Here is a 24,723-nt window from a genome sequence, read left to right as displayed (position 1 = left end):
CAGGGACCTCCTTATTCTGAAGGTCGCACTCCTGCTGGACCAGTCCACAGAAGATTCAGAGAAACCCTCCTGGGTCTCCTGAGGAGTTCCATCCCTCTACTGTCCTCCAGAGGTTGTATGGGGAACCACCACTGATTCTGGAGAAAAAAATCCTAGTCCCCGGGTGACAAATGAAATCAAAACTCCTTGATTTCATCCATTTAACAAAGGCCATGTATTTTCTCTCTTCCACCTGGGTATACCCTTGGCTTCCTCTAGGTCCATACGGTTCTCAGAAGACCCTCTCTTGTGCAGGGATTTTTAAGGGGTGGGGCAGTTCGACAAGGTAGGCACCCTTGTCCAATCATGGTATGACACATTGTCATTCCACCACTGTTCCAACCCTCCTGCACAGCATTCTGAGACATTCCAGGATTGCAACTGAAAGTGGTGTGTGGAAAGACCTTCTATGAGGCCCTATTCCTCCCCCCTAACTGCCACAGCTTCCTGCTCTCTTCCATCCATAATCTTCAAAGGGGACCCCCTCCTGTGGTTGGCTTCAAAGGTCTGGCAGTCCTCCTTCGTTTCTGTGGGAGTAAGTCTTCTCAGGCCAGGTTCAGTGTGAAAGGTAATACAGATTCTTTCTCCACCCTTTCCTTTCCCAGGAACAAGCCCAAACACTATCAAATGACTCTATACTGTGAGGAGGCCTTTGATCCTGATTTACTAAGCCAAGCCAGGAAACCAATTATGAGCAGAAAATCATGCGTAATCCTCAAGTGCCAGAAAAAGTGCAAATATCACAAATGTTACAGTGGACCACGAGGGGCTGTGATACAGCTGACCACAGAATAGCTACAAACCATATAGATAAACCTGACATGGCTGAAAGGTACACGGAGGGACATGTAATAGAGAATTTATCAAGGGTGAAGTGTGAATATGCAGAATATGGTGATATGGTGCACGATTATAGTCTGAGGGAGCTTGCGATGTCTGCATATGGCATGGAGTGGGTGAATGCTGCCTGCAAGAATATATCTTGTGAGGCATATCATCTATGTATCTAATTAAGTCATTACCTTCTAGCTAGTCTTCCTCACCCCAGTCCTTTCCCATGGGGATCTTCACCAATCACTTCCAAAGTAAAAAGAAAACTACCAAAATGTCAGCCCGCTACTTCCTGATGGCGTGTACAATAGGAGGTCGAGCCTCGATCGACCTGTTGTATCCTCTTCAATGGGCTCTGGCAAGCCCACAAATTGTCATTGGCTGTTATATGTGTCATTTACAAATGCTGCATGTTATTGGTGCATTTGTTTCAATGTCCCTCCGTTTTGGGCTAGCTCCCTCACTGGCGATTTCACTCAGAGAAGGTTTTGTTTGCCCATCCCACTGTACTGTGTGTGATGACCTCTCCTCCTTGCCCTGTAACTGTTTTCCCTTTGCCTGCCTCTGCTCGTATTTTCGCAGGCTTGATGGAAGGCTTTGTTTTTGTAGGCACGGGTGATAAAGCGATTTGGACAGAACAGCTCTTAGCTCTCTTGTAGCTGCACTGTACAGTGCCACTGGGGTACAAGCTTGATAGCCTCATGTCCCTCTTTTCTTTCCACAGCCATATGAATAAGAAAATCAAAGTTAGGTAGGAAAATATATACTAAATTCACGATATGGAAAACAAATCTGAGCAAAGATGCCGCAAACATGAGGAATTTGCCTCAGCGCGGTAAGTGCTGAGCTAGTGGATGTCTTTGGTCACAGAGGGTTCCCCAGCCTACATGAGAGGCTGCTGTTTGGTGACGGTAAAATGTGGGGTGTTGTAGGGGGTATGAGTGCACAAGCAGAGGGAGACAGTACCGGTGCCCAGCTCACACACATCAAAGGCAACCTGGGGCAAATGTCTGTATATAAAATACTACTTTGCCTGTCACCAAAGATGTTTCGATTAGTCATAGCAAAGTGCAGCTATAGGAAATTCCAACGTTTCTTTGTAGCTTATAGGTTGTGGGAACGGAAAGTTCTGTGAATGTCGCACTCGTCATCACCCCCAGTAGCACCATGAGCTTTTTAAAGAAATGTAAACAAATGCTTTATTCGCCAGCTAGATATGTCTTTGAAGTGAAAGGGGTTAATGATAAAGAGTCATGATACTATTTTTCAGAATTGCATGAAGTGTCTTAATTTGGGTTGGGGAGGTGAGAATCAAATTCAGTGTTTAAAATCACAGCCCTCTTCCACCTTCGCGTACCCTGTTGGGTCGAGGATTAAGGTGGGTGACAAAGAGTGTTATGTGCAAAGGAATGAGCCAACACCAAGGTCCACTAGTACTTAGTGGTTTGTTCCTTTAGTGCTAAATGCAAACGAAAAGTGCTTGTTTTCGTACACTAAGTCTGCCGCGACTCTTTTTTACCCTAAAGGCGGGGACTTCTTTGGGTTCTTTTTCAAGAATCTTGCAGCTTCATGGCACGCTCTTAGGCTTGATCTGTCTCTGAGGGTCCCGCTAGCCCTCAGAAGCAGGTAAGTGGAGCTACTTGTGAATTCCTTCAATGTCATTGGTTTGCTCATCTTATTTGTGCCTTCTCGATGTGGTTCTCAAATGGGTTCTCCTCATGCTGGTTTCTGCATTTAGAGTTGCAGTATTGTTTTTCTACATTAGTGTAAATTGGGGTTTGTGTATATGCTATGTTTTGAGCAAGGATCAGGGCAGGTAACTAGAGGGGGTCTTCATATTATGGGGTGTCAACACTAGGTTTTTACCAATAGGTGTTCAGGGTCCTGCTTGCTATCACCTTTTGGAAGATATACATACCATAAGCTGTCGGCAGGGGAGCACATAGCTCAACGGTACGAAATGATGGCCTCTACGCACTTGCTGCAAGAAAAGGTGGGGGCCTATGCTGAATATCATGGCTCTCTTCCTATCATATTTCATTAGAGCAGGGGAGGGTAGTGTCATAGCATTTAGTAAACATATGTTTCACATATAAACCTTGAACGGAGCCTCCTGCAGGTACCTTACAATATCACGTTTTCTCCTGGCTATTCCATTTTTCTTTTCGGAGCCCACTGGTTGTGTTTCATTTAATTTACAGCCTTTTTTGGGTAGTCTCCCGAGCTTCATTGTCATACTCTCATTCTGGCAACTAAGCTGACAATTAGAGACCCTTACTTAGGTGCTGAGGCGCAATGTGCAAATGATAAATGTACTTAAACTGAGTGGGGTGAAGCGTCCAAACCAATAGGTTTGACCCAGAGGGGTGAGCTTGTCTCAGCTAAGACCAGACATGCATGTCTGGCATGGGTTTTTTCTTGTGTACTTCATTAAGTATGGGCATGTAAAAATGAGGACGTGGAGGAAAATCTCAACTCTGACCACATTAAAAAAATGTTGGGCCTCTAAGAGACTCGCATAAGTTTTTGAACAACAACCCCGTCCATCATTCACTTTTAATGTACTGCGTGGAAGGCAGCTTACATTGTCAAATAAAGTAGCCTTGTGTGTTAAAAGTTTGAGTACTGGTGTGGTTGTCCCAGTTATACATCCTTCTTGGGTCATATGATGAGAACCATGGTGTTGTGTAAAGCTTGCTTCAGCACTACAATGGCCTGCTTTGCAGCAATGTAATGAACAGATGTATCTATGTCGCGGTGGGTTTGAGATGAGGAGCAGTGTCCGTTACTTCCAATTATACCTGCGCCCTGCACATCGCATGCAGAACAATCTACTACCTTCAGTTTTAAATTGACAGGTTGCTCCCGTATACAGTCCTTCGAGCAGTTTATGTCGGAGCAACAGTCCACACGCTTATTGAATAAACACCAGCGTGGCTGGTTTGCAGAAATGCCCACTTGAAGTTTAGCTGCTCTCTGCAGGAGGTGCTGTCTAGTGGTTAAGTTGTGAGTTACAGACCCAAAAGCCTCAGTTTCAATCCCGGCTACCCACCTGCGCACCATGTGTGATATTAGGTAATAACTTATTGTTAGGCCTCTCTGTTCTCTCAAAATATAAATGTGCCTAGAAAACTCTGTATACAGTTAGAAATTCAACATTTATTGTTGCTGAAACTCTTCTTAGGGCATATACGTGATGAATTATACCCACTCCCCCAATCGCTCACATTTGTTTTACATACCTCCAATGTCATCCGGTGGCTTCTCTGCACCTCATCTTTCTACTGACATACATCCACTACACTCCCAACCAAAACACATAAATAAAAAACTATTATCATTTGCAACGCCAATAGGCCCAACTCCCCAAAATGCGAGACCAATTGCATTGTAAATGCTTGTTTTTCTAAGGCTGACAAATCTAACAGTGACAGTGCAGAAAATCTTTCCAAAAGTTGCCCGTTTCAGACTACACTTCCTAAGATAGTAACAACAGATGAAAGTGGGACATGTTGGAGGACAACTTGGAGTCACTAGATGTTCAGAGGAGATGGGTTCCTCATGAGTGCTACAAGTCCTCAAATTGGAAAAAGTTGAAGGGAGTACAGTTGGCCTTAACCTCTTTTGTTCATTTGCTAAGGGGTCTTTCAGTCAGAATCGGAACAGACAGTATGGTAGCCAGGTCTCTGATAAACCACCAGTGGGTCATAGGTTCATGGGAGTTGTTTCTGGTGGCTCAGGAGATAGGGATGTGGGCAGAATCCAATCTGATTCACCTGAGTGCTGTCCATACAGAAACCTCAGACAGATCATCTGAGCCGCTCATTTGTGACATTGAACTCCTGGTGTCTTAACCTGAAGTATTCGAAACATTAACTCAAAAATTCGGAGTCCCTTGGTTGAATCTTTTTGCTCAGAAGGAGCATTCTCTTCTCCAGCCACTTTGTTCTCTGGAACAGTCTGACCAAGCCTGGTGACTAAATGCCCTATCAATCCTATGGCCTCAATGATTACTGTATGATTTATGTCCCAATCCTCTGCTTCCCAGGGCTATTCAGAAGATGCAGGAAGATCATGCATGGATGATGTTCTAAGCCCAGTATTGGCCTTGCAGTAATTTGGTTTCTCTTTCTTCTTAGGGCAGCAGTCTCTCCTCCTTGGTTAATTCCAAGTCATCCCTCACCCTTGAGCTTTCCGATCTTAGACCAGGCAACAGTACGGAGGCTACAACTAGGTGTCTGGAGCTTGAAAAGTGAAATCTCAGATCTCAGGGATGCTCTGCTGAGGTAGCATTGGATATTTAGGAATCCAGAGGTCTGACAACCTTAGACTTACAGTTGTCATCGGGGTTCATTTGCACAATTGTGTGATCAAAAAAAGATTGTGTCCCATCTTATGTGAGTCTGAAAAGGTGCTGAATTTCTTGAAGGCTGGTGTACTCCTGGGGTTGGCAGTGTCTACCTGTAGGACCCAGTGGGCTGCAATCCGAGCCTTTAGAGAGGCAGTTGTGCAGGTCTGGTTACTCTGGTAGGCAGATGGTTAAAGAGTTTCTCTTTGAAGAGGCCCGCGCTACATTCCCCGATATCTGCCTGAGATTTGCCCTTAGTTTCAATCCCCATCTTTTGAGCCTCTATAAATGGTGGATCTTCCGGGGCTTTCTTGTAAGGTTTTGTTCTTAGTTGCAGTTTGTCCTGGTCATGGAGCTTGTGAACTAGGTGCCTTGCTATGATCTGAACTTTTTTTCGTGTTTTCAATCTAAAGGAGTGATTCTACGGCAGGGCCCATCTTTTCTGCCTAAGGTCCCGTCTGCGTTCAATGTTTCTCAGGATCTAGTCCTGCCAGCTTTCTATATCAATCCGAATTCTTCGGAGGAGTTTAAAGTACACTTACTAGATGTGCTCAGCGCCCTCTCCATTTATGTTAGGAGGACATAACCATTAAATAAAGGAGACTCACTGTCTGTGATCTTTGGACGGCCTGGACAAGGTTTGAAGCTGTCCTGTAGGTGAGTAGGTGGTAGAAATCAACTATTGTCAAGGCCCATGTGTCAGAAGGAAAATCTCTCCAGAGACTGTTCAGACTACATCATGGTCTTTCTTTAAAAGTGCATCGATGAAGGACTTTTGTACTGCTGCCACGAGTTCTACTCCACACACATGTATGACTCCATCAGTAGATACTAAGTGATTTCACGATGTTTCCTTAATAAACTTACAAGGTGTAGCAGATTACATGATGTGCTTTGATACTGGTGTCTTCTATTAACTGTGTGTTGGAAGGCTGCTTGGGTATTGATTCCACAGGTATGGACTGGGACGAAGTAGATGGGGGGAGGAGGTAATGAACCGGTTAATGAAGATTACTGGTAAGTAACCAGTTCACTATCACTTCCATGCTTGGCATCTGTTATGCGGAAAGGTTACTGGCCTGTAGTAGACATGTTAGACATTCATGAACATTGCGCGGGGGCTGTATTTCACAAAAGTGCAAATAAGATGCAACGTTCCCCAGTGAGTGTAAATGTATTACCTGAGGTAGTGCCTGAAGAACGGTGTCCAGCAGTGCTCGCATTCCTACAGCCATCTTTAATAACTTTAGAACTGCAAACAAAAAGTGATATTGTTTGTATCCACAAATGGCATAGTAATTCCGAAATAGACTTTGGAAAACAAGGGCAATGATTATAAGATATATCGATACAACTAATCAATTCTGAATCATTTTACATGCATAGGTTTACAAGCTGTAGAACAGAAGTCTTGTGCAGATATGACAAGAAATGTGAATCTTTTTAACCAATCAGAAGGCTCCCTTTGTGAGGCACAGCTACCCTGATCGGCCGGTAGAGAGAGCATCTCGGGGCTGCTAGCTCCCTGCCCCTCTGGGTGTTCTGCCTTACCCTTCACCGCTCCATAGCAGCGATGAATTCACACGACCGTGGGCGAGGAGATAAATGGCACCTGAGCAGCACTGGCTTTCTTTTTTTGTGCTAAATACTTTTATTGGTTGGCAAACGAGACGAGGTCTCGAACAAACAAAACAAATGCAGCTATTCTTCCACCTTCCCTTCCCCATATCTCCCTTAATCCTTCCCCTCCCCCCAGCACTGGATTATTTAAAAGAAGGGGTTGTGTGATGGAACCACGCATGTGATTATGGGCAAGATGTAGGTAAATTCAATTTTGCGAGTCCTTAATAGCGATTTTTACCGAATCGCTATTAAGGACTCGCAAAATTGAATGTAGGTAGGAATCGCAAAAATATTTGCGATTCCTTATTATTCCTTAATTGCGAATCGCAAATTGAGATTCGCAATCAAGGAATCCCATCCCATTCATTCCTATGGGCCAAGAGGCCCATAGGAATGAATAGGATTTGCACCCACCATTTTTTCGAGTCACCAAGAGGCACTCACAAATTGCAGGCGCAATTTCAAGGGTGCAAGGGTTCCAAAAGTACACCCTGTTGCACATCTGAAATGTGCATGTGTGAACATGTGGCGCACATACATGCCCTAAGGGCATGTATGCGTGCCAGATGGCTCTTTGTAAAAAGCCAAAAAGTGCTTTTTGAAATGAAATCGCAAAATACCACCAACTTGAAGTTGGTGGTATTTTGCGATTCCTTAAGGCAAAATCGCAATTTTCGATGCCTACCAGCATAGCATTTAGGGAATCGCAAATTGTGATTCTCTAAATGCTTGGGCAAAATAAGGAATTGCAATTTTGCGAGTAGGTTTAAACTTACCTACATTGCAAGCAGCCAAATAGCGATCGCAAACTCTGAAATTCTGCAAATTTCAGCGTTTGCGCTTGCTATTTGGCTTCCTACATCTGGCCCAAAATCACATGTCTTAACAACGCGGTCTTGACTATGACCACATCTTTACCACGCATGCCTTTACCACTCTTGCCTTTAGAACGAATTTCGTTGTAAAGGCATAATTAGTAAAGGCATATGCTTGGTAAAGATTACACCCCTGCCCCCTGCTCTGAGCCCTAAAACCTGGCCTCAGCCCTGCAAACAGCCGCAGCCCTAAAAACTACCCAAACTCAGCCCCACCCGCCCCAGGTCTAAAACCGGTCCCCAGCTCTAAAAACTGACCCCACACCACGCCCCTGCCCTGAGCCCCAAAACTGCCCCCAGCCCTAAAAATGACCCCGACCTCCCTGCCCTGAGCCCTAAAACCCAGCCCTACTTAACAAGAAGCATCCCGATCCTTCCTGTCCTCATCCTTCCTGTTCCTTCTTCCATTCTCCCCTACACTAGAGGGCAGGGCAACTGGAATTCTGCTGTGATTTTCATATAATTATCGATTTGCCGCATTTGCCACATAATCTATAATCTGCCGCATAATCTGCTGATTATAACAAAGAAATATTATTTCTAGCTCAAACAGATCAGAATTTACAAAACATATGGCGACTCATGTTCCTGTGGACCAGAAGGCTTTTTGCAAAACGTGACTGGTCCTCTTTCATGTGCTTATTGGTGTATTGGGTGTTATATTGGTACTAATTAAGGTGAACTCTTTTCTCAGACACTGCTACCAGGTGTAAAGATGACAAAAAAATAAAGTAATGCTAAGACAAAATGTGCCGCATTATGTCGCATAATTTACCTTTGATTGCTGCATATTTAGTTAATCCTGTCGCATAATTTGGTCCTTCTCTGTCACATAATTCCAGTGGTCCTGCTTTAGGGCAATGTCAGTCCTAATGGCCAGTAACACAAGCATTGGCATAGCCAATAGGTCTCGCTTTTGGGACCTTCTAAGTATTTAGTTATGCAGCACAATATCCTTGGTGCAACCACATCAACTGTTGCGTGGCTAAACACTTATAAGGTCCCAAAGGTGAGACCTATTGGTTATGCCAATGCTTGGTGTGGTTGTGTGTGTGGTTGTGTGTGGTTGTGTGTGTGTGGTTGTGTGTGTGGTTGTGTGTGTGTGTGTATGGTTGTGTGTGTGTAGTTGTGTGTGTGAGTGGTTGTGTGTGTGAGTGGTTGTGTGTGTGTGGTTGTGTGCGTGTGTGGTTGTGTGTGTGGTTGTATGTGGTTGTGTGTGTGTGGTTGTGTGTGTGGTTGTGGGTGCGGTTGTGGGTGCGGTTGTGGGTGTGTGTGGATGTGTGGTTGGGTGTGGTTGTGTGTGTAGTTGTGTGTGGTTGTGTGTGTGTGGTTGTGTGTGTGTAGTTATGTGTGTGTGGGGTTGTGTGTGGTTATGTATGTGTGCGTGTGTGGTTGTCTGTGGTTATGTGTGTGTGTGGTTGTGTGTGTGTGGTTGTGTGTGTGGTTGTGTGTGTGTGTGTGTGGTTGTGGGTGTGGTTGTGTTTGTGGGTGCGGTTGTGGGTGCGGTTGTGGGTGTGTGTGGATGTGTGGTTGTGTATGTAGTTGTGTGTGTGTGGTTGTGTGTGTGTGGTTTTGTGTGTGTAGTTATGCGTGTGTGTGGTTGTGTGTGGTTATGTATATGTGTGTGTGTGGTTGTGTGTGGTTATGTGTGTGTGTGGTTGTGTGTGTGTGGTTGTGTGTGTGTGGTTGTGGGTGTGGTTGTGTTTGTGTGTGTGGTTGTGTGTGTGTGCGGGTGTGTGTGTGGTTGTGTGTGTGGTTGTGTGTGTGTGGTTGTGTGTGGTTATGTGTGTGTGGTTGTGGGTGTGGTTGTGTGTGTGTGGTTGTGGGTGTGGGTGTGGTTGTGGGTGTGGTTGTGGGTGTGGTTGTGTGTGTGGTTGTTTGTGTGGTTGTGTGTGTGTGGTTGTGTGTGTGGTTGTGTGTGTGGTTGGGTGTGTGTGTGTGGTTGTGTATGGTTGTGTGTGTGTGGGTGTGGTTGTGTGTGTGTGTGGTTGTGTGTGTATGGTTGTGCGTGTGGTTGTGGGTGTGGTTGTACGTGTAGTTGTGTGTGGTTGTGTGTGTGTGGTTGTGTGTGTGGTTGTGTGTGTGGTTGTGTGTGGTTGTGTGTGTGTGGTTGTGTGTGTGGTTGTGTGTGTTTGTGTGTGCGGTTGTGTGTGTGTATGTGTGGTTGTATGTGTGGTTGTGTGTGTGGTTGTGTATGTGGTTGTGTGTGTGTGGTTGTGTGTGTGGTTATGCGTGTGGTTGTGGTTGTGTGTGTGGTTGTGGTTGTGTGTGTGGTTGTGGGTGTTACAGTAATACTAAAAGCATCTCAAAATAAAGGAACACAAACATCGAGTTTGTGGAAAGAGAAAGCACGTTGTAAGTCAAACGGACGCAGCAAAGCATTGACACAACAACAAAACAAGATCACTTAGCGAAGACTGAGTGCTGATAATGGATAGACACAGCCCATCGTCTTAAGAGTTCGATTGCAGCCAATGTGCACTCAAACCTGCCCCCTCCTTGTGAGTTGCACCCCATATTTCATGAGTTATAACTGCTGCACCCACCATAGCGCTTTGAGATCTATAGCGCTACATAGGTCTAATCGACTAACCAGTCGCCAACATGCTGTGCTTTTAAAGAGAATGTGCCAAACGTTTCCAGCTTCCTCATCATGTCCTCATGAAAGCACCAACGAAAGGACTCCCTGAATGGTGCAACGGACATGAAGCAGCCGCCGCGATCAGAAATAAACACTGTGAACTTGTTGTCCAGTTTCACGGTAACATTTCCTTAATGTTCCTTAAGTCAAGTCACAAAACAGTAATACTAAAAGCATCTCAAAATAAAGGAACACAAACATTGAGTTTGTGGAAAGAGAAAGCACGTTGTAAGTCAAACGGGCGCTGCAAAGCATTAACACAACAACAAAACAAACAAGATCACTTAGCGAAGACTGAGTGCTGATAATGGATGCACACAACCCATCATCTTAAGAGTTCGATTGCAGCCAATGTGCACTCAAACCTGCCCCCTTCTTGTGAGTTGCACCCCTTTTTTCACGAGTTGTAACTGCTGCACCCACCATAGCGCTTTGAGATCTAAAGCGCTACATAGGTCTAATCGATTAACCAGTCGGCAACATGCTGTGCTTTTAAAGAGAATGTGTCAAAAGTTTCCAGCTTCCTCATCATGTCCTCATGAAAGCACCAACGAAAGGACTCCCAGAATGGTGCAACGGACATGAAGTAGCCGCTGCGATCAGAAATGAACACGGTGAACGTGGTCCAGTTTCACAGTAACATTTCCTTAATGTTCTTTAAGTCACAAAACAGTAATACTAAAAGCATCTCAAAATAAAGGAACACAAACATCGAGTTTGTGGAAAGAGAAAGCACATTGTAAGTCAAACGGGCGCAGCAAAGCATTAACACAACAACATGTTCTTTGATGTTTGATGTTCTTTGAACGAGAACATCAAAGGGGCGCCGCGAAAGTGATCGCGGGCGAAAGTGAAAGTGATCGCGGGCGCTTAATGAGCATGACGAGGTTTGTCATATGGTGCCTCTGCTCCTAAGCGTGCGCCCGCGCACATGCACTGTAGATCTAGGCTGGCCATGGTAGCACTTTTTTGAGCCCTCACAAAAAGTCTCGCCAGACCAGCGCATGCGCTGGGTCAGGCGAAACCTAAAAAACAAACGGACGTGTTTGTCTGTATTCTACTGTCTGTTAGAGCTTGCATTCCCCTTAAAGCTAAGGAAGGGGCCGGCACAGCGCGGCATGGAGAGCAGCTTTTGTGAAAAGAATCGAAGATGTGCAGGAGGTGTTTATCTTCTCTTATAAGGTGAGCTGTATTCACCTCTGGGGGAGACAAGAAGGTGATGAGGGCATTAGCCTTACCTTCATGGCAATATCAGCCTCCATCTATCGTCACCTCAGCTTGGGCGTAACTGCATGGAGGATAACTAACACAATCATGCTTAAATAACAGCTAAAATTTGTCTTCCTCCGTTCTACATTTAAATATTTTTCAAAAGAACATTTGCCATTACTAAAAAGCTTTAATTCGCTTATCTTTAAGCAATGACGACTTTGTGGTGGCACGACTGGGGCCGCCACTCTGGGTGCCAAGCTTGTGGGGGATGGAGGGGGTGGACTTGCCATGTGCACTGTGATGGGAGGGGAGGACAGGGCAGACAAGGCGGCGTGACAAGTGGGACAAGAGCAGCCTGCAGAGGTCTTTCTATGCCCAGCAATGCTTAGCAGATGATGACACTGGCAAGATAACTCTGGGGGTTAATGTACTCGTTAGATAGGTGTTTTATTTAGTCACAGTTTATCACAAAGTAGCAGAGAAGGTTAATGTATTGTCAGGGCCGGCTTTAACACTGGTGGTGCCCTGTGCGACAATGTTTGTTGGCGCCCCTCCAATAACTACCTCTTCTCTGCCACGGATTCCCTCACTAGCACCTTTTAACAGTGCCCTTCAAGACTCCATAACCACTGTCTTTCAGATTCATTTAGTTTTATAGCACCACTCATACCAGTTTAAGGTGTCAGAGCACTTTACATCACACACACATTGCACAGAGACAATCATATGTGGAATCAGTGTATGCAAAATGTTACATCAGACAGGACTACAAAGTGTAGTATAGGAGTGACATGTCATCAATAGAGGTAGGCAATATAGTTTAAGAGTCCTTATTCTGGAAAAGCACACATTCAGAATTTAAAACATAACATCATTGTTAGGGGTCTCTCTTTAATAATAAGAATTGTTTTCTACCCAATGAACCCATTTGGCAAGGTTAGGGTAATGAAAAACTGGGCAAAAAAACATCTAGCTGTAACATGTTACCTTGCGGTTTGCATGCAGCTCTTTGATGACAGTTAATAGCTCAATATTCTATATTAGGATTTTGACTTGTAAACGACAAGTAACAACAAGCATTTTCAATGCAATAGGTCTCGCATTTGCGCGCATTTAAGCTATTGGCATTGTAAATGGCACTGCCTTTTATTTGTGTGTTTTTTAAAGCAGCTCACTGTAAGCCTCCCAAGAAATGTTGACACTTTATTATGCGACATTGTGTAGCATGATTGCTCATACTTAGGGTCTTTTATTTTACACCAAATAATTGCAGTGTTGAGAGAGTCGTTACTACTACAATGTTTACACAGATGTATACGAATATGTTTCTGAGTATCTATTATTACCCTTCTATAGGTCGTCCTCCATCGCTGTGGTCACTATTCCCACAGTTTGATCATTTGGGAGGTAGGTGTTTCCACCTCGCCATGATGTGCAGATGCATTTTATGTGGTCCTGAAGAATTGCCATTCGATCCTCCTGACGAGCGAGGCAAGAAACATGTTGACCGATATAATTACGAGTAGAGCGTAAATATCCTGATTCATCACAGTCACATATACACTACTCTACCTTTATTTTAATGAGGCAGGGAACCTATCTGAATAAAGGTCTCTTATTGGATTCCCTTACCTTTTTTAATCACTGCACACACTTTTTCACCACATTTACTCACATTGGGCCCCTCACCCCCACTACACCATACGGCGTGGAACAAAAGATCTCCGCCAAAGAGCCCCACATTGGGTGCCCGTCGGGTATTGCAGCGCCGACCCGACGAGGAGCAGGCCCAATGATGAAGCATGACACCTAGCTGGCTGGGTGTGTGAGGGCCCTAGTTCCCAATGGAGGAATTCCCCCATCCCCTTGTAACATTGGTTGGACCACCTCCATAGTAATAGTTATCCGGGCTCTCTTACCTGCTTAAGACTCCCATAAGGAACTTCATACCCTCTTTTTTCAATTGTCATGGGCATGTATGTTGGACCTTATAAGCCCACCTGTCCCCCCTTTTTGTTAAAGTAATATGCACGGGCAACCCCCGTGGGACTTCATCAGGTTACCAAAGATGCAAATTGCCTCTGTTGGCCCATTGTTTTTAACCCGATATATATAAAATGTATATATATTTTTTATTCCTCTTTATATGTGTAGCATTCACCTTGGACTGCTTACACTTTGAGAGACGCTCTTTCTTAGACTTGGTTATGGTGGTCTTTGGATTTTTGAACACCTGGTATAACAATTAGTTTTTGTTTCTGCACCACTTGTAATACCAAACAATCTTAGCGAACAGCAGTACACACCTACTATAGTGGATTCACCTTATACTGTTTTAATAGGCTGTTAATGGTTAGCATACTCATTTTGGCAAGTTAAATGATTCTAGAGATGAGTATTGTTACACAGTTACCACACATAGCGCCTTATCGAGGATTCTGTAGTATAAGGGTTTTTCGTTTTTCACACACCACTTAAAGATGGCCGACATGGCTTCTCCCGTTTTTGAGTGGATGATGTGCTGAGTCGCAGGTGTTTGCGTGCAGTTCCCAAATGGGGGCCACCCCGCCCACTTCCTGGAGTCGGTGGATATTTCGGCACAAACTTCAGCTGATTGTAGCCATCCGGTTCCACCGGCGGAGGGGTAGGTCTCACTGTTGGACTCCGTCCTAACCAGGTGAGCCTTAGCTCATTCACGAGCAGTCCCGGCCCCCTTTTGTAATGTCACTGAGGTTCTGGCTATGAGTGAGAGGCGGCGGTATATGGCGGTAAGCTAGCACTTCTAACCATGAGTTAACCACCCAGAGTACGAACCACGTACACCGGGAGATGACCCTCCCGCGCCCTCTACCCTGGAACCCAATAGAATGGTGTTTCTTAAACGACCTAACAGACAGGGGGTGCGTTGGCTCTCCAGTGTTCCGACTTCTTTGGGGGCCTGTGTTCAACTCCTCTCAGGTTTTGGTGTGTCGCTTGCATTACGCTGCCCTCCCCGCCATCTACCTACAATTGTTGTTCTATCACAGATATTTTCTTTAATCTATTTGTGTTTGTAATTAATTGGTGACGTCTTCAACCATTTTGGCCCTGTAGGACACTACATGATAGGTGTCCCCAGACCCGCCGGCAAACCGCTGAGGCATAATTCCTACAATAGTAGGTGAGTCCATTTGCCACCATTCTCATGACTAGTCTGAGCCCTGTTTTTAATTTTAATTTTCTTTATTATGAGCTCACTGTAAGCCTCCCAAGAAATGTTGACACTTTATTATGCGACATTGTGTAGCATGATTGCTCATACTTAGGGTCTTTTATTTTACACCAAATAATTGCAGTGTTGAGAGAGTCGTTACTACTACAATGTTTACACAGATGTATACGAATATGTTTCTGAGTATCTATTATTACCCTTCTATAGGTCGTCCTCCATCGCTGTGGTCACTATTCCCACAGTTTGATCATTTGGGAGGTAGGTGTTTCCACCTCGCCATGATGTGCAGATGCATTTTATGTGGTCCTGAAGAATTGCCATTCGATCCTCCTGACGAGCGAGGCAAGAAACATGTTGACCGATATAATTACGAGTAGAGCGTAAATATCCTGATTCATCACAGTCACATATACACTACTCTACCTTTATTTTAATGAGGCAGGGAACCTATCTGAATAAAGGTCTCTTATTGGATTCCCTTACCTTTTTTAATCACTGCACACACTTTTTCACCACATTTACTCACATTGGGCCCCTCACCCCCACTACACCATACGGCGTGGAACAAAAGATCTCCGCCAAAGAGCCCCACATTGGGTGCCCGTCGGGTATTGCAGCGCCGACCCGACGAGGAGCAGGCCCAATGATGAAGCATGACACCTAGCTGGCTGGGTGTGTGAGGGCCCTAGTTCCCAATGGAGGAATTCCCCCATCCCCTTGTAACATTGGTTGGACCACCTCCATAGTAATAGTTATCCGGGCTCTCTTACCTGCTTAAGACTCCCATAAGGAACTTCATACCCTCTTTTTTCAATTGTCATGGGCATGTATGTTGGACCTTATAAGCCCACCTGTCCCCCCTTTTTGTTAAAGTAATATGCACGGGCAACCCCCGTGGGACTTCATCAGGTTACCAAAGATGCAAATTGCCTCTGTTGGCCCATTGTTTTTAACCCGATATATATAAAATGTATATATATTTTTTATTCCTCTTTATATGTGTAGCATTCACCTTGGACTGCTTACACTTTGAGAGACGCTCTTTCTTAGACTTGGTTATGGTGGTCTTTGGATTTTTGAACACCTGGTATAACAATTAGTTTTTGTTTCTGCACCACTTGTAATACCAAACAATCTTAGCGAACAGCAGTACACACCTACTATAGTGGATTCACCTTATACTGTTTTAATAGGCTGTTAATGGTTAGCATACTCATTTTGGCAAGTTAAATGATTCTAGAGATGAGTATTGTTACACAGTTACCACACATAGCGCCTTATCGAGGATTCTGTAGTATAAGGGTTTTTCGTTTTTCACACACCACTTAAAGATGGCCGACATGGCTTCTCCCGTTTTTGAGTGGATGATGTGCTGAGTCGCAGGTGTTTGCGTGCAGTTCCCAAATGGGGGCCACCCCGCCCACTTCCTGGAGTCGGTGGATATTTCGGCACAAACTTCAGCTGATTGTAGCCATCCGGTTCCACCGGCGGAGGGGTAGGTCTCACTGTTGGACTCCGTCCTAACCAGGTGAGCCTTAGCTCATTCACGAGCAGTCCCGGCCCCCTTTTGTAATGTCACTGAGGTTCTGGCTATGAGTGAGAGGCGGCGGTATATGGCGGTAAGCTAGCACTTCTAACCATGAGTTAACCACCCAGAGTACGAACCACGTACACCGGGAGATGACCCTCCCGCGCCCTCTACCCTGGAACCCAATAGAATGGTGTTTCTTAAACGACCTAACAGACAGGGGGTGCGTTGGCTCTCCAGTGTTCCGACTTCTTTGGGGGCCTGTGTTCAACTCCTCTCAGGTTTTGGTGTGTCGCTTGCATTACGCTGCCCTCCCCGCCATCTACCTACAATTGTTGTTCTATCACAGATATTTTCTTTAATCTATTTGTGTTTGTAATTAATTGGTGACGTCTTCAACCATTTTGGCCCTGTAGGACACTACATGATAGGTGTCCCCAGACCCGCCGGCAAACCGCTGAGGCATAATTCCTACAATAGTAGGTGAGTCCATTTGCCACCATTCTCATGACTAGTCTGAGCCCTGTTTTTAATTTTAATTTTCTTTATTATGAGCTCACTGTAAGCCTCCCAAGAAATGTTGACACTTTATTATGCGACATTGTGTAGCATGATTGCTCATACTTAGGGTCTTTTATTTTACACCAAATAATTGCAGTGTTGAGAGAGTCGTTACTACTACAATGTTTACACAGATGTATACGAATATGTTTCTGAGTATCTATTATTACCCTTCTATAGGTCGTCCTCCATCGCTGTGGTCACTATTCCCACAGTTTGATCATTTGGGAGGTAGGTGTTTCCACCTCGCCATGATGTGCAGATGCATTTTATGTGGTCCTGAAGAATTGCCATTCGATCCTCCTGACGAGCGAGGCAAGAAACATGTTGACCGATATAATTACGAGTAGAGCGTAAATATCCTGATTCATCACAGTCACATATACACTACTCTACCTTTATTTTAATGAGGCAGGGAACCTATCTGAATAAAGGTCTCTTATTGGATTCCCTTACCTTTTTTAATCACTGCACACACTTTTTCACCACATTTACTCACATTGGGCCCCTCACCCCCACTACACCATACGGCGTGGAACAAAAGATCTCCGCCAAAGAGCCCCACATTGGGTGCCCGTCGGGTATTGCAGCGCCGACCCGACGAGGAGCAGGCCCAATGATGAAGCATGACACCTAGCTGGCTGGGTGTGTGAGGGCCCTAGTTCCCAATGGAGGAATTCCCCCATCCCCTTGTAACATTGGTTGGACCACCTCCATAGTAATAGTTATCCGGGCTCTCTTACCTGCTTAAGACTCCCATAAGGAACTTCATACCCTCTTTTTTCAATTGTCATGGGCATGTATGTTGGACCTTATAAGCCCACCTGTCCCCCCTTTTTGTTAAAGTAATATGCACGGGCAACCCCCGTGGGACTTCATCAGGTTACCAAAGATGCAAATTGCCTCTGTTGGCCCATTGTTTTTAACCCGATATATATAAAATGTATATATATTTTTTATTCCTCTTTATATGTGTAGCATTCACCTTGGACTGCTTACACTTTGAGAGACGCTCTTTCTTAGACTTGGTTATGGTGGTCTTTGGATTTTTGAACACCTGGTATAACAATTAGTTTTTGTTTCTGCACCACTTGTAATACCAAACAATCTTAGCGAACAGCAGTACACACCTACTATAGTGGATTCACCTTATACTGTTTTAATAGGCTGTTAATGGTTAGCATACTCATTTTGGCAAGTTAAATGATTCTAGAGATGAGTATTGTTACACAGTTACCACACATAGCGCCTTATCGAGGATTCTGTAGTATAAGGGTTTTTCGTTTTTCACACACCACTTAAAGATGGCCGACATGGCTTCTCCCGTTTTTGAGTGGATGATGTGCTGAGTCGCAGGTGTTTGCGTGCAGTTCCCAAATGGGGGCCACCCCGCCCACTTCCTGGAGTCGGTGGATATTTCGGCACAAACTTCAGCTGATTGTAGCCATCCGGTTCCACCGGCGGAGGGGTAGGTCTCACTGTTGGACTCCGTCCTAACCAGGTGAGCCTTAGCTCATTCACGAGCAGTCCCGGCCCCCCTTTGGTAATGTCACTGAGGTTCTGGCTATGAGTGAGAGGCGGCGGTATATGGCGGTAAGCTAGCACTTCTAACCATGAGTTAACCACCCAGAGTACGAACCACGTACACCGGGAGATGACCCTCCCGCGCCCTCTACCCTGGAACCCAATAGAATGGTGTTTCTTAAACGACCTAACAGACAGGGGGTGCGTTGGCTCTCCAGTGTTCCGACTTCTTTGGGGGCCTGTGTTCAACTCCTCTCAGGTTTTGGTGTGTCGCTTGCATTACGCTGCCCTCCCCGCCATCTACCTACAATTGTTGTTCTATCACAGATATTTTCTTTAATCTATTTGTGTTTGTAATTAATTGGTGACGTCTTCAACCATTTTGGCCCTGTAGGACACTACATGATAGGTGTCCCCAGACCCGCCGGCAAACCGCTGAGGCATAATTCCTACAATAGTAGGTGAGTCCATTTGCCACCATTCTCATGACTAGTCTGAGCCCTGTTTTTAATTTTAATTTTCTTTATTATGAGCTCACTGTAAGCCTCCCAAGAAATGTTGACACTTTATTATGCGACATTGTGTAGCATGATTGCTCATACTTAGGGTCTTTTATTTTACACCAAATAATTGCAGTGTTGAGAGAGTCGTTACTACTACAATGTTTACACAGATGTATACGAATATGTTTCTGAGTATCTATTATTACCCTTCTATAGGTCGTCCTCCATCGCTGTGGTCACTATTCCCACAGTTTGATCATTTGGGAGGTAGGTGTTTCCACCTCGCCATGATGTGCAGATGCATTTTATGTGGTCCTGAAGAATTGCCATTCGATCCTCCTGACGAGCGAGGCAAGAAACATGTTGACCGATATAATTACGAGTAGAGCGTAAATATCCTGATTCATCACAGTCACATATACACTACTCTACCTTTATTTTAATGAGGCAGGGAACCTATCTGAATAAAGGTCTCTTATTGGATTCCCTTACCTTTTTTAATCACTGCACACACTTTTTCACCACATTTACTCACATTGGGCCCCTCACCCCCACTACACCATACGGCGTGGAACAAAAGATCTCCGCCAAAGAGCCCCACATTGGGTGCCCGTCGGGTATTGCAGCGCCGACCCGACGAGGAGCAGGCCCAATGATGAAGCATGACACCTAGCTGGCTGGGTGTGTGAGGGCCCTAGTTCCCAATGGAGGAATTCCCCCATCCCCTTGTAACATTGGTTGGACCACCTCCATAGTAATAGTTATCCGGGCTCTCTTACCTGCTTAAGACTCCCATAAGGAACTTCATACCCTCTTTTTTCAATTTTAAAGCAACACACATATAAAAAGCAGTCATTTTTAATGCCAATACATAAAATTCTCGCAAATGCGAAACCACTCTAATGGTGGCCGCGCCCCTTCCTATAGATGCTGCTCTCTGTACGCAGGTTACAGCGAGTAGTGTCTAAAGAAATGGGCATGGCAACAATAAAGTGAAAGGGCGTATGGTGCGCTTTCACCCAAAGCGGAAAATTTATTGTAATTTAAAAGGTTCTGTAGCGCGGCCGCTAAAGTGAAGGTGGTCCGTGCTATTAATTAAATAAATAAGTGCGGCCGCTAAAGTTGAAAGAGGCCCATGCTGTAAATTAAATAATTATATAAGCGCGCCGCTAAACTGAAAGCGGACCGCGCTATAAATTAAATACAAATAATATAAAAGCAGGCAGCCGGCTGCGATATTGTGGATGGAATAGGGAAAGATCATTAAATAAAATAGTGCTCACCGACTCGTAAAGCAGACCATGTAACAACACAACTAAAAAGTACAGTCGTTATGGGAGGTAACAAATGCAGACAAGGCTGTACCAAGGATGACTACTAAGCCAATTTAAAAATGAAAAGCAACGATTTCACAAGGACAGTAACAGGAGCCAATTTAAGAGATAGGCGGGAAATGGGCAGAGCTTCTATGCCGTACCTCAATACAGCATGCCTCGCCGAGCAACGCATGCCCTGTCCAGGCTCGACCTAAAAATAGGACTGTCGGGTGGGCAGGCAATTGAGGAACAGGTGGGAGCAGCACCTAATAGGGTCTGGGAGAGGCACAGCACACTAGCAAGAGATAGAAACAGGAAGCACTGTGAGAAGGATAGGTGCATTCTGGTGGGACAGATTGATGGGAAAAAGCACACAAGCGAGGAAGAACACAATGCGCGAGGCGAGAAACACAGGCGAGAGAGAACAGCAAGGAGCAGATAGAGAAAGAAGCAGATGAGAGCGCAACTGGAAAACACATGCACACTCATGGGGTGCAAAAAAAAGTAATTCTCTCCAAGTGAGCAGTGAAAGTACACATGTAAAGAGAGCATGCTCAGGGAAGGGACAAACACAAACTGCACAAAGCTAGCCATTGAATAAGAAGAAACCAAATGAGAGCAACAATAAAGGAAACCACTGCTAAGAAATGGGCAGACTTAGATTCTCGGTAAAAGAACAATACAGGTTTTTCAAGCTGTCTAGCAGACTCAATCTAGAAACATCTTTTTATGAAGCACGCTTCTACCATTTCTGAGGGCTGCACAGTACAAGAATTAATATTATATAATTTAACCTCAGAAGGCTGCGCTAGCCTTGCTGGGATTCGAACTTGCTACCCTGCACATCACAGTATGAGGTCAATAGGGGCTTTTTAACTCCTTAAATTTGCCTTGACTCACTGCCCATATCATGGACAACCATGTCCTTCAATGAAATATGCAACTTTACTATTTATGGATTTCTGTCTCTGTACAAGTTTAATTTCTCATCAACTACACTCCATTGCCATTTCTACATGTTCAAGCCATTTGGCAATGTACTTCCTTATACCATGTATGTTTATGTAGGAAATGCTTTATGTTCCTGATAAATAAAAATATAAACCCTTGTAGTGTCTGATGCTTATACTTTTTTATAAAATTACAATCTTACTCCTAGAAATTCTGGAGTAAAGACACACCTATATAGGTGGTAAGTCACGCTTAATCATAGAAACACATAGTTGTTGGGTGCTGTGCATGTATTTCAAGCACGAGCATTACCCGCCAGTATGCATTTGTTGTGCCACATTGAAAAAACTCTGCTACAGCTAAACAACTGTGTCATACTGAATTATGACCCAACTTGTTTTCATACTGTAAGTATGACCTACATAAGGCATTTCCTGTTGAAAAAAAGCACAGATGTGCCCAAGTCATGTCTGACAGGCAGGAGCACGTGGTAGACACAGGTGACGTCATACTTCAGAGACTTTCAATGACAAACTTTCACATATCTGTATAAATAATGGGGGTGGGGTTAGCAACACCTGGGCAATATCTGGTCAGACGCATTTTCTGGCTGCACACACCCACCCTTCCTCCTGTATCACTATCAAGCAAAAGCTGTTTCAAAACTTTCCCTTCACTGGAACTGAGTTACAATATCCATGAACTAGATGCAGTAATTAACCAGCTCCTCCTTATAAAACTGTGATCAAGTTTAAACAACAGATGTAAGACCACCCAGCGAAAACAGGTATTTAAACCTATATTATCCAAATCACAAAAGATGACCCGTTCTAAGGTTCTGTAACTCAGTTCCTCTTATGTGTAAGTGTAGAAAGTACTGCAAGGCCCCAGGAATCATTACTTTAAAGTATATAATAAAGCCCATTGTTATCACTGCGAGGCTAGAAAGAACTATCTGCAGTTTGCATATGGTTCAATCTGAGCACAGCTCTCCGGAATTATTGTCACTGGGAGGCCTGCTTGGCTCCGTTTTTTGCCGACTTATTTATGTAGGATGTTTTAAACAACATTAAACTGCATAATCAGTAAAACGGTACCAGATGTCCGGATACAACAGCGAGTGCAGAGAATACTGCAGGGTCTCGGGCGCTGCCACATTTTCAAGCTACGCCTTGCGAGTCATTTCTCAAATTAACAGTGTACATGAAAACATTCACTTAGTGACTCTGGCGGGTGTTGTACAACAATAACACATGTGCCAAGAGATCAGAGAAACGATAGCAGGCGCTTGGAGTGGATTCAGCCTTCAGGAAAAGGGTCAAAGTAAATGATTCTGCAACCACTACAATGTTTACAATGCACTGAAGTAGTGCGGGGTTGAAAAAAACACCACTTATGAGCATTTTTGTAGCGCTTTCTGTAAAGTAAGCATAAAGGAGAGTGCTTTTTTAAACACTAGATCTGCCTGTGGCTTGCGATTGCTGATTGAATGAAGCACATTAGTTTTGATCATCCCAGAAAAATTGTGTACGACAAGAACCGAGACATGTAGAAAGGCTGCTTTAAATGCGAACACAATCACAAAAGAACGCAGGTAAATGTTTGGGCGGCGTATCCTGATGGAAAGAGCGTAGATCACATTACAATAAGGGCTATGAGAACTGCCCTTGGCTGCCTCGTAAGGGCGCTCTAGTGCCGATTCAGTCTGCTCTAATGAGTTTCTGAACATTGAAGCATCTTGATTTCCAAGGTCTGGTCTCCTAGATGAACGTCGTACACTTTCTAAAAAATATATTTACCTGAATAAGGATCTGGTCACATAAATACATGTGGACAGGGAGAACCAGTTGAGACTGTCTAATATGGCTTTTGACAACAGTAAAAGCGCAGCAGTATCGATAGCCATAAACAATCACGGATGTACTAAACAAGGGTGGTAGGACAAGGCCCTAACTACTAACCCTATATCTTATGTCCTATGGGAAATTTAGTATGTGTTCTCAAACGTGAACCACACTGACCAGCTGCACTCTGATCCAATTTTCCTCAGGTTTGCCCACTCGCCCAGCTGCGGTCTGATCCAATTATCCTCAGGATTGCCCATTCGCCCAGCTGCTGTCTGATCCAATTTTCCTCAGGTTTGCCCGCTTGCCCAGCTGCGGTCTGATCCAATTTTCCTCAAGCTTGCCCACTCGCCAACTGGTGTATCACAAAAAATAAGGAGCAAAGTACGGCAGACGTCCCTACCAAACCAGAACAACACATGCTGCTGTAAAATTCTGGTTCTCTAAACACCGTTCAAGAACATACCTTCATCTTCTCCCAGGTTCGGGCCAAGATAGGCAATAAAAGCAAAGCGCATGCGCATCACCATAGTAATCCCACCATGCATTGGGTCTGAGGCGTCTGTTGTCGCCATAGAAATGGGAAAGGAGGCGTTTTAGCCAATGAGAGATCACCTGCTCCTCTACGAATCGTCAAAGCACCACGGTAGCATTCATAACACTGTGGCGAGCAGGAACACAAAACGAGTGGTGTGCGCTCGCTGGGGAAAACAAGCGTGGCAGCGAAACCACTAAAGTGAAAGCATGTAACCTGACCCAAAACGGAGGGCAGGCTGCGCGCGCTGCTGAAGCTGCTGACTATGGAGCTGGAGAACAGGCTCCGAGCCTCGGCGTGGGCTGCATTATTTAGTTATTAAAAAATAAACAGCGATCACGGAGTGGGGGTGGGGAGAGAAAAATAAAAAAATAATACACATGGAGGGGAAGACAGATACAATAAAAAAAACACAGTTGAGATGGACAAATGTAGCATCTGAAACCAAGTACAACAAAGGGTGCGAGGAGGTGGCTCAACACATAACGCTGCTGACTTTAGAGTAGGAAAACAGGGTTCGAGCCTTGGCGTGTACTGCATCATTTTAAGCCTGATTTAATTATGAATAAATTAAACGTAAATAAATAAACAGGGTCGGGTAAGTGCAGGAAGTTGCCAGATGTAGAAATACGAGCAGCAAAGAAAAGTAGTCCCTAAATAAAAAGATAGCAGCCAGCAGCGTAAGTTAACTGTAGTTGGTCGATGCTGCTTCCTCCAGAAATGGAAGAAAAAGGAAGAGATGTATCGGTCCACAAGCCAACAATGAGCAAGATAAAAACAGCAATGCCAGATTCCACCAATGGCAAGCGACAAAACAAAGACAAATGCAATGGGTGGAGTTTCAGTAGTAATACTGATTACTTGATGCCTCATAGAGGCGAGACCTAAAAAGGAGCTCTCTTACACAAGCAGTAACCCACTGACCTATTTACATTATATGCACTTTGTTATCTGCATGGTACACGTCCTTAGCAGCAGGCATTTTAACCCTCTGTGCTACCTTAGAGTAAAATCTTCCACTACACAAACCTCCAGTCTCTAGACGATTAATCACCGGAGTTATCTTGACATTTTAATTGATGCCTGAAAATTGCTGGAGGCGAGGAATGCGGCAGCAGGTGCTTAAATGATAATACACTTGCAAAAAATTACGCCCCCACCCCGTCAGCGCCCGGTGCGGT

At 44.6% G+C, this 24,723-nt stretch overlaps 1 protein-coding gene across 9 annotated transcripts in view; it reads right to left on the bottom strand.

The window, feature by feature from the left end:
* The window catches only part of CACNA1G (calcium voltage-gated channel subunit alpha1 G), an 807,943-nt gene that overhangs the window by 129,960 nt on the left and 653,260 nt on the right, over positions 1 to 24,723 (bottom strand). For all 9 annotated transcript variants that reach the window (XM_085617142.1, XM_085617143.1, XM_085617140.1 and 6 more), the window contains one exon: positions 6,400 to 6,470. In XM_085617142.1, the coding sequence (XP_085473268.1) occupies positions 6,400 to 6,470 (71 nt within the window). The remainder of the gene's footprint in view (positions 1 to 6,399; positions 6,471 to 24,723) is intronic.

The sequence above is a fragment of the Triturus cristatus genome, chromosome 7 (genome assembly GCF_964204655.1).
Source record: "Triturus cristatus chromosome 7, aTriCri1.1, whole genome shotgun sequence".
In the NCBI taxonomy this organism is placed as follows: Eukaryota; Metazoa; Chordata; class Amphibia; order Caudata; family Salamandridae; genus Triturus; species Triturus cristatus.
The sequence above is the reverse complement of the archived record's forward strand: the minus strand, read 5'-3'. Positions and strand labels throughout refer to the sequence as shown.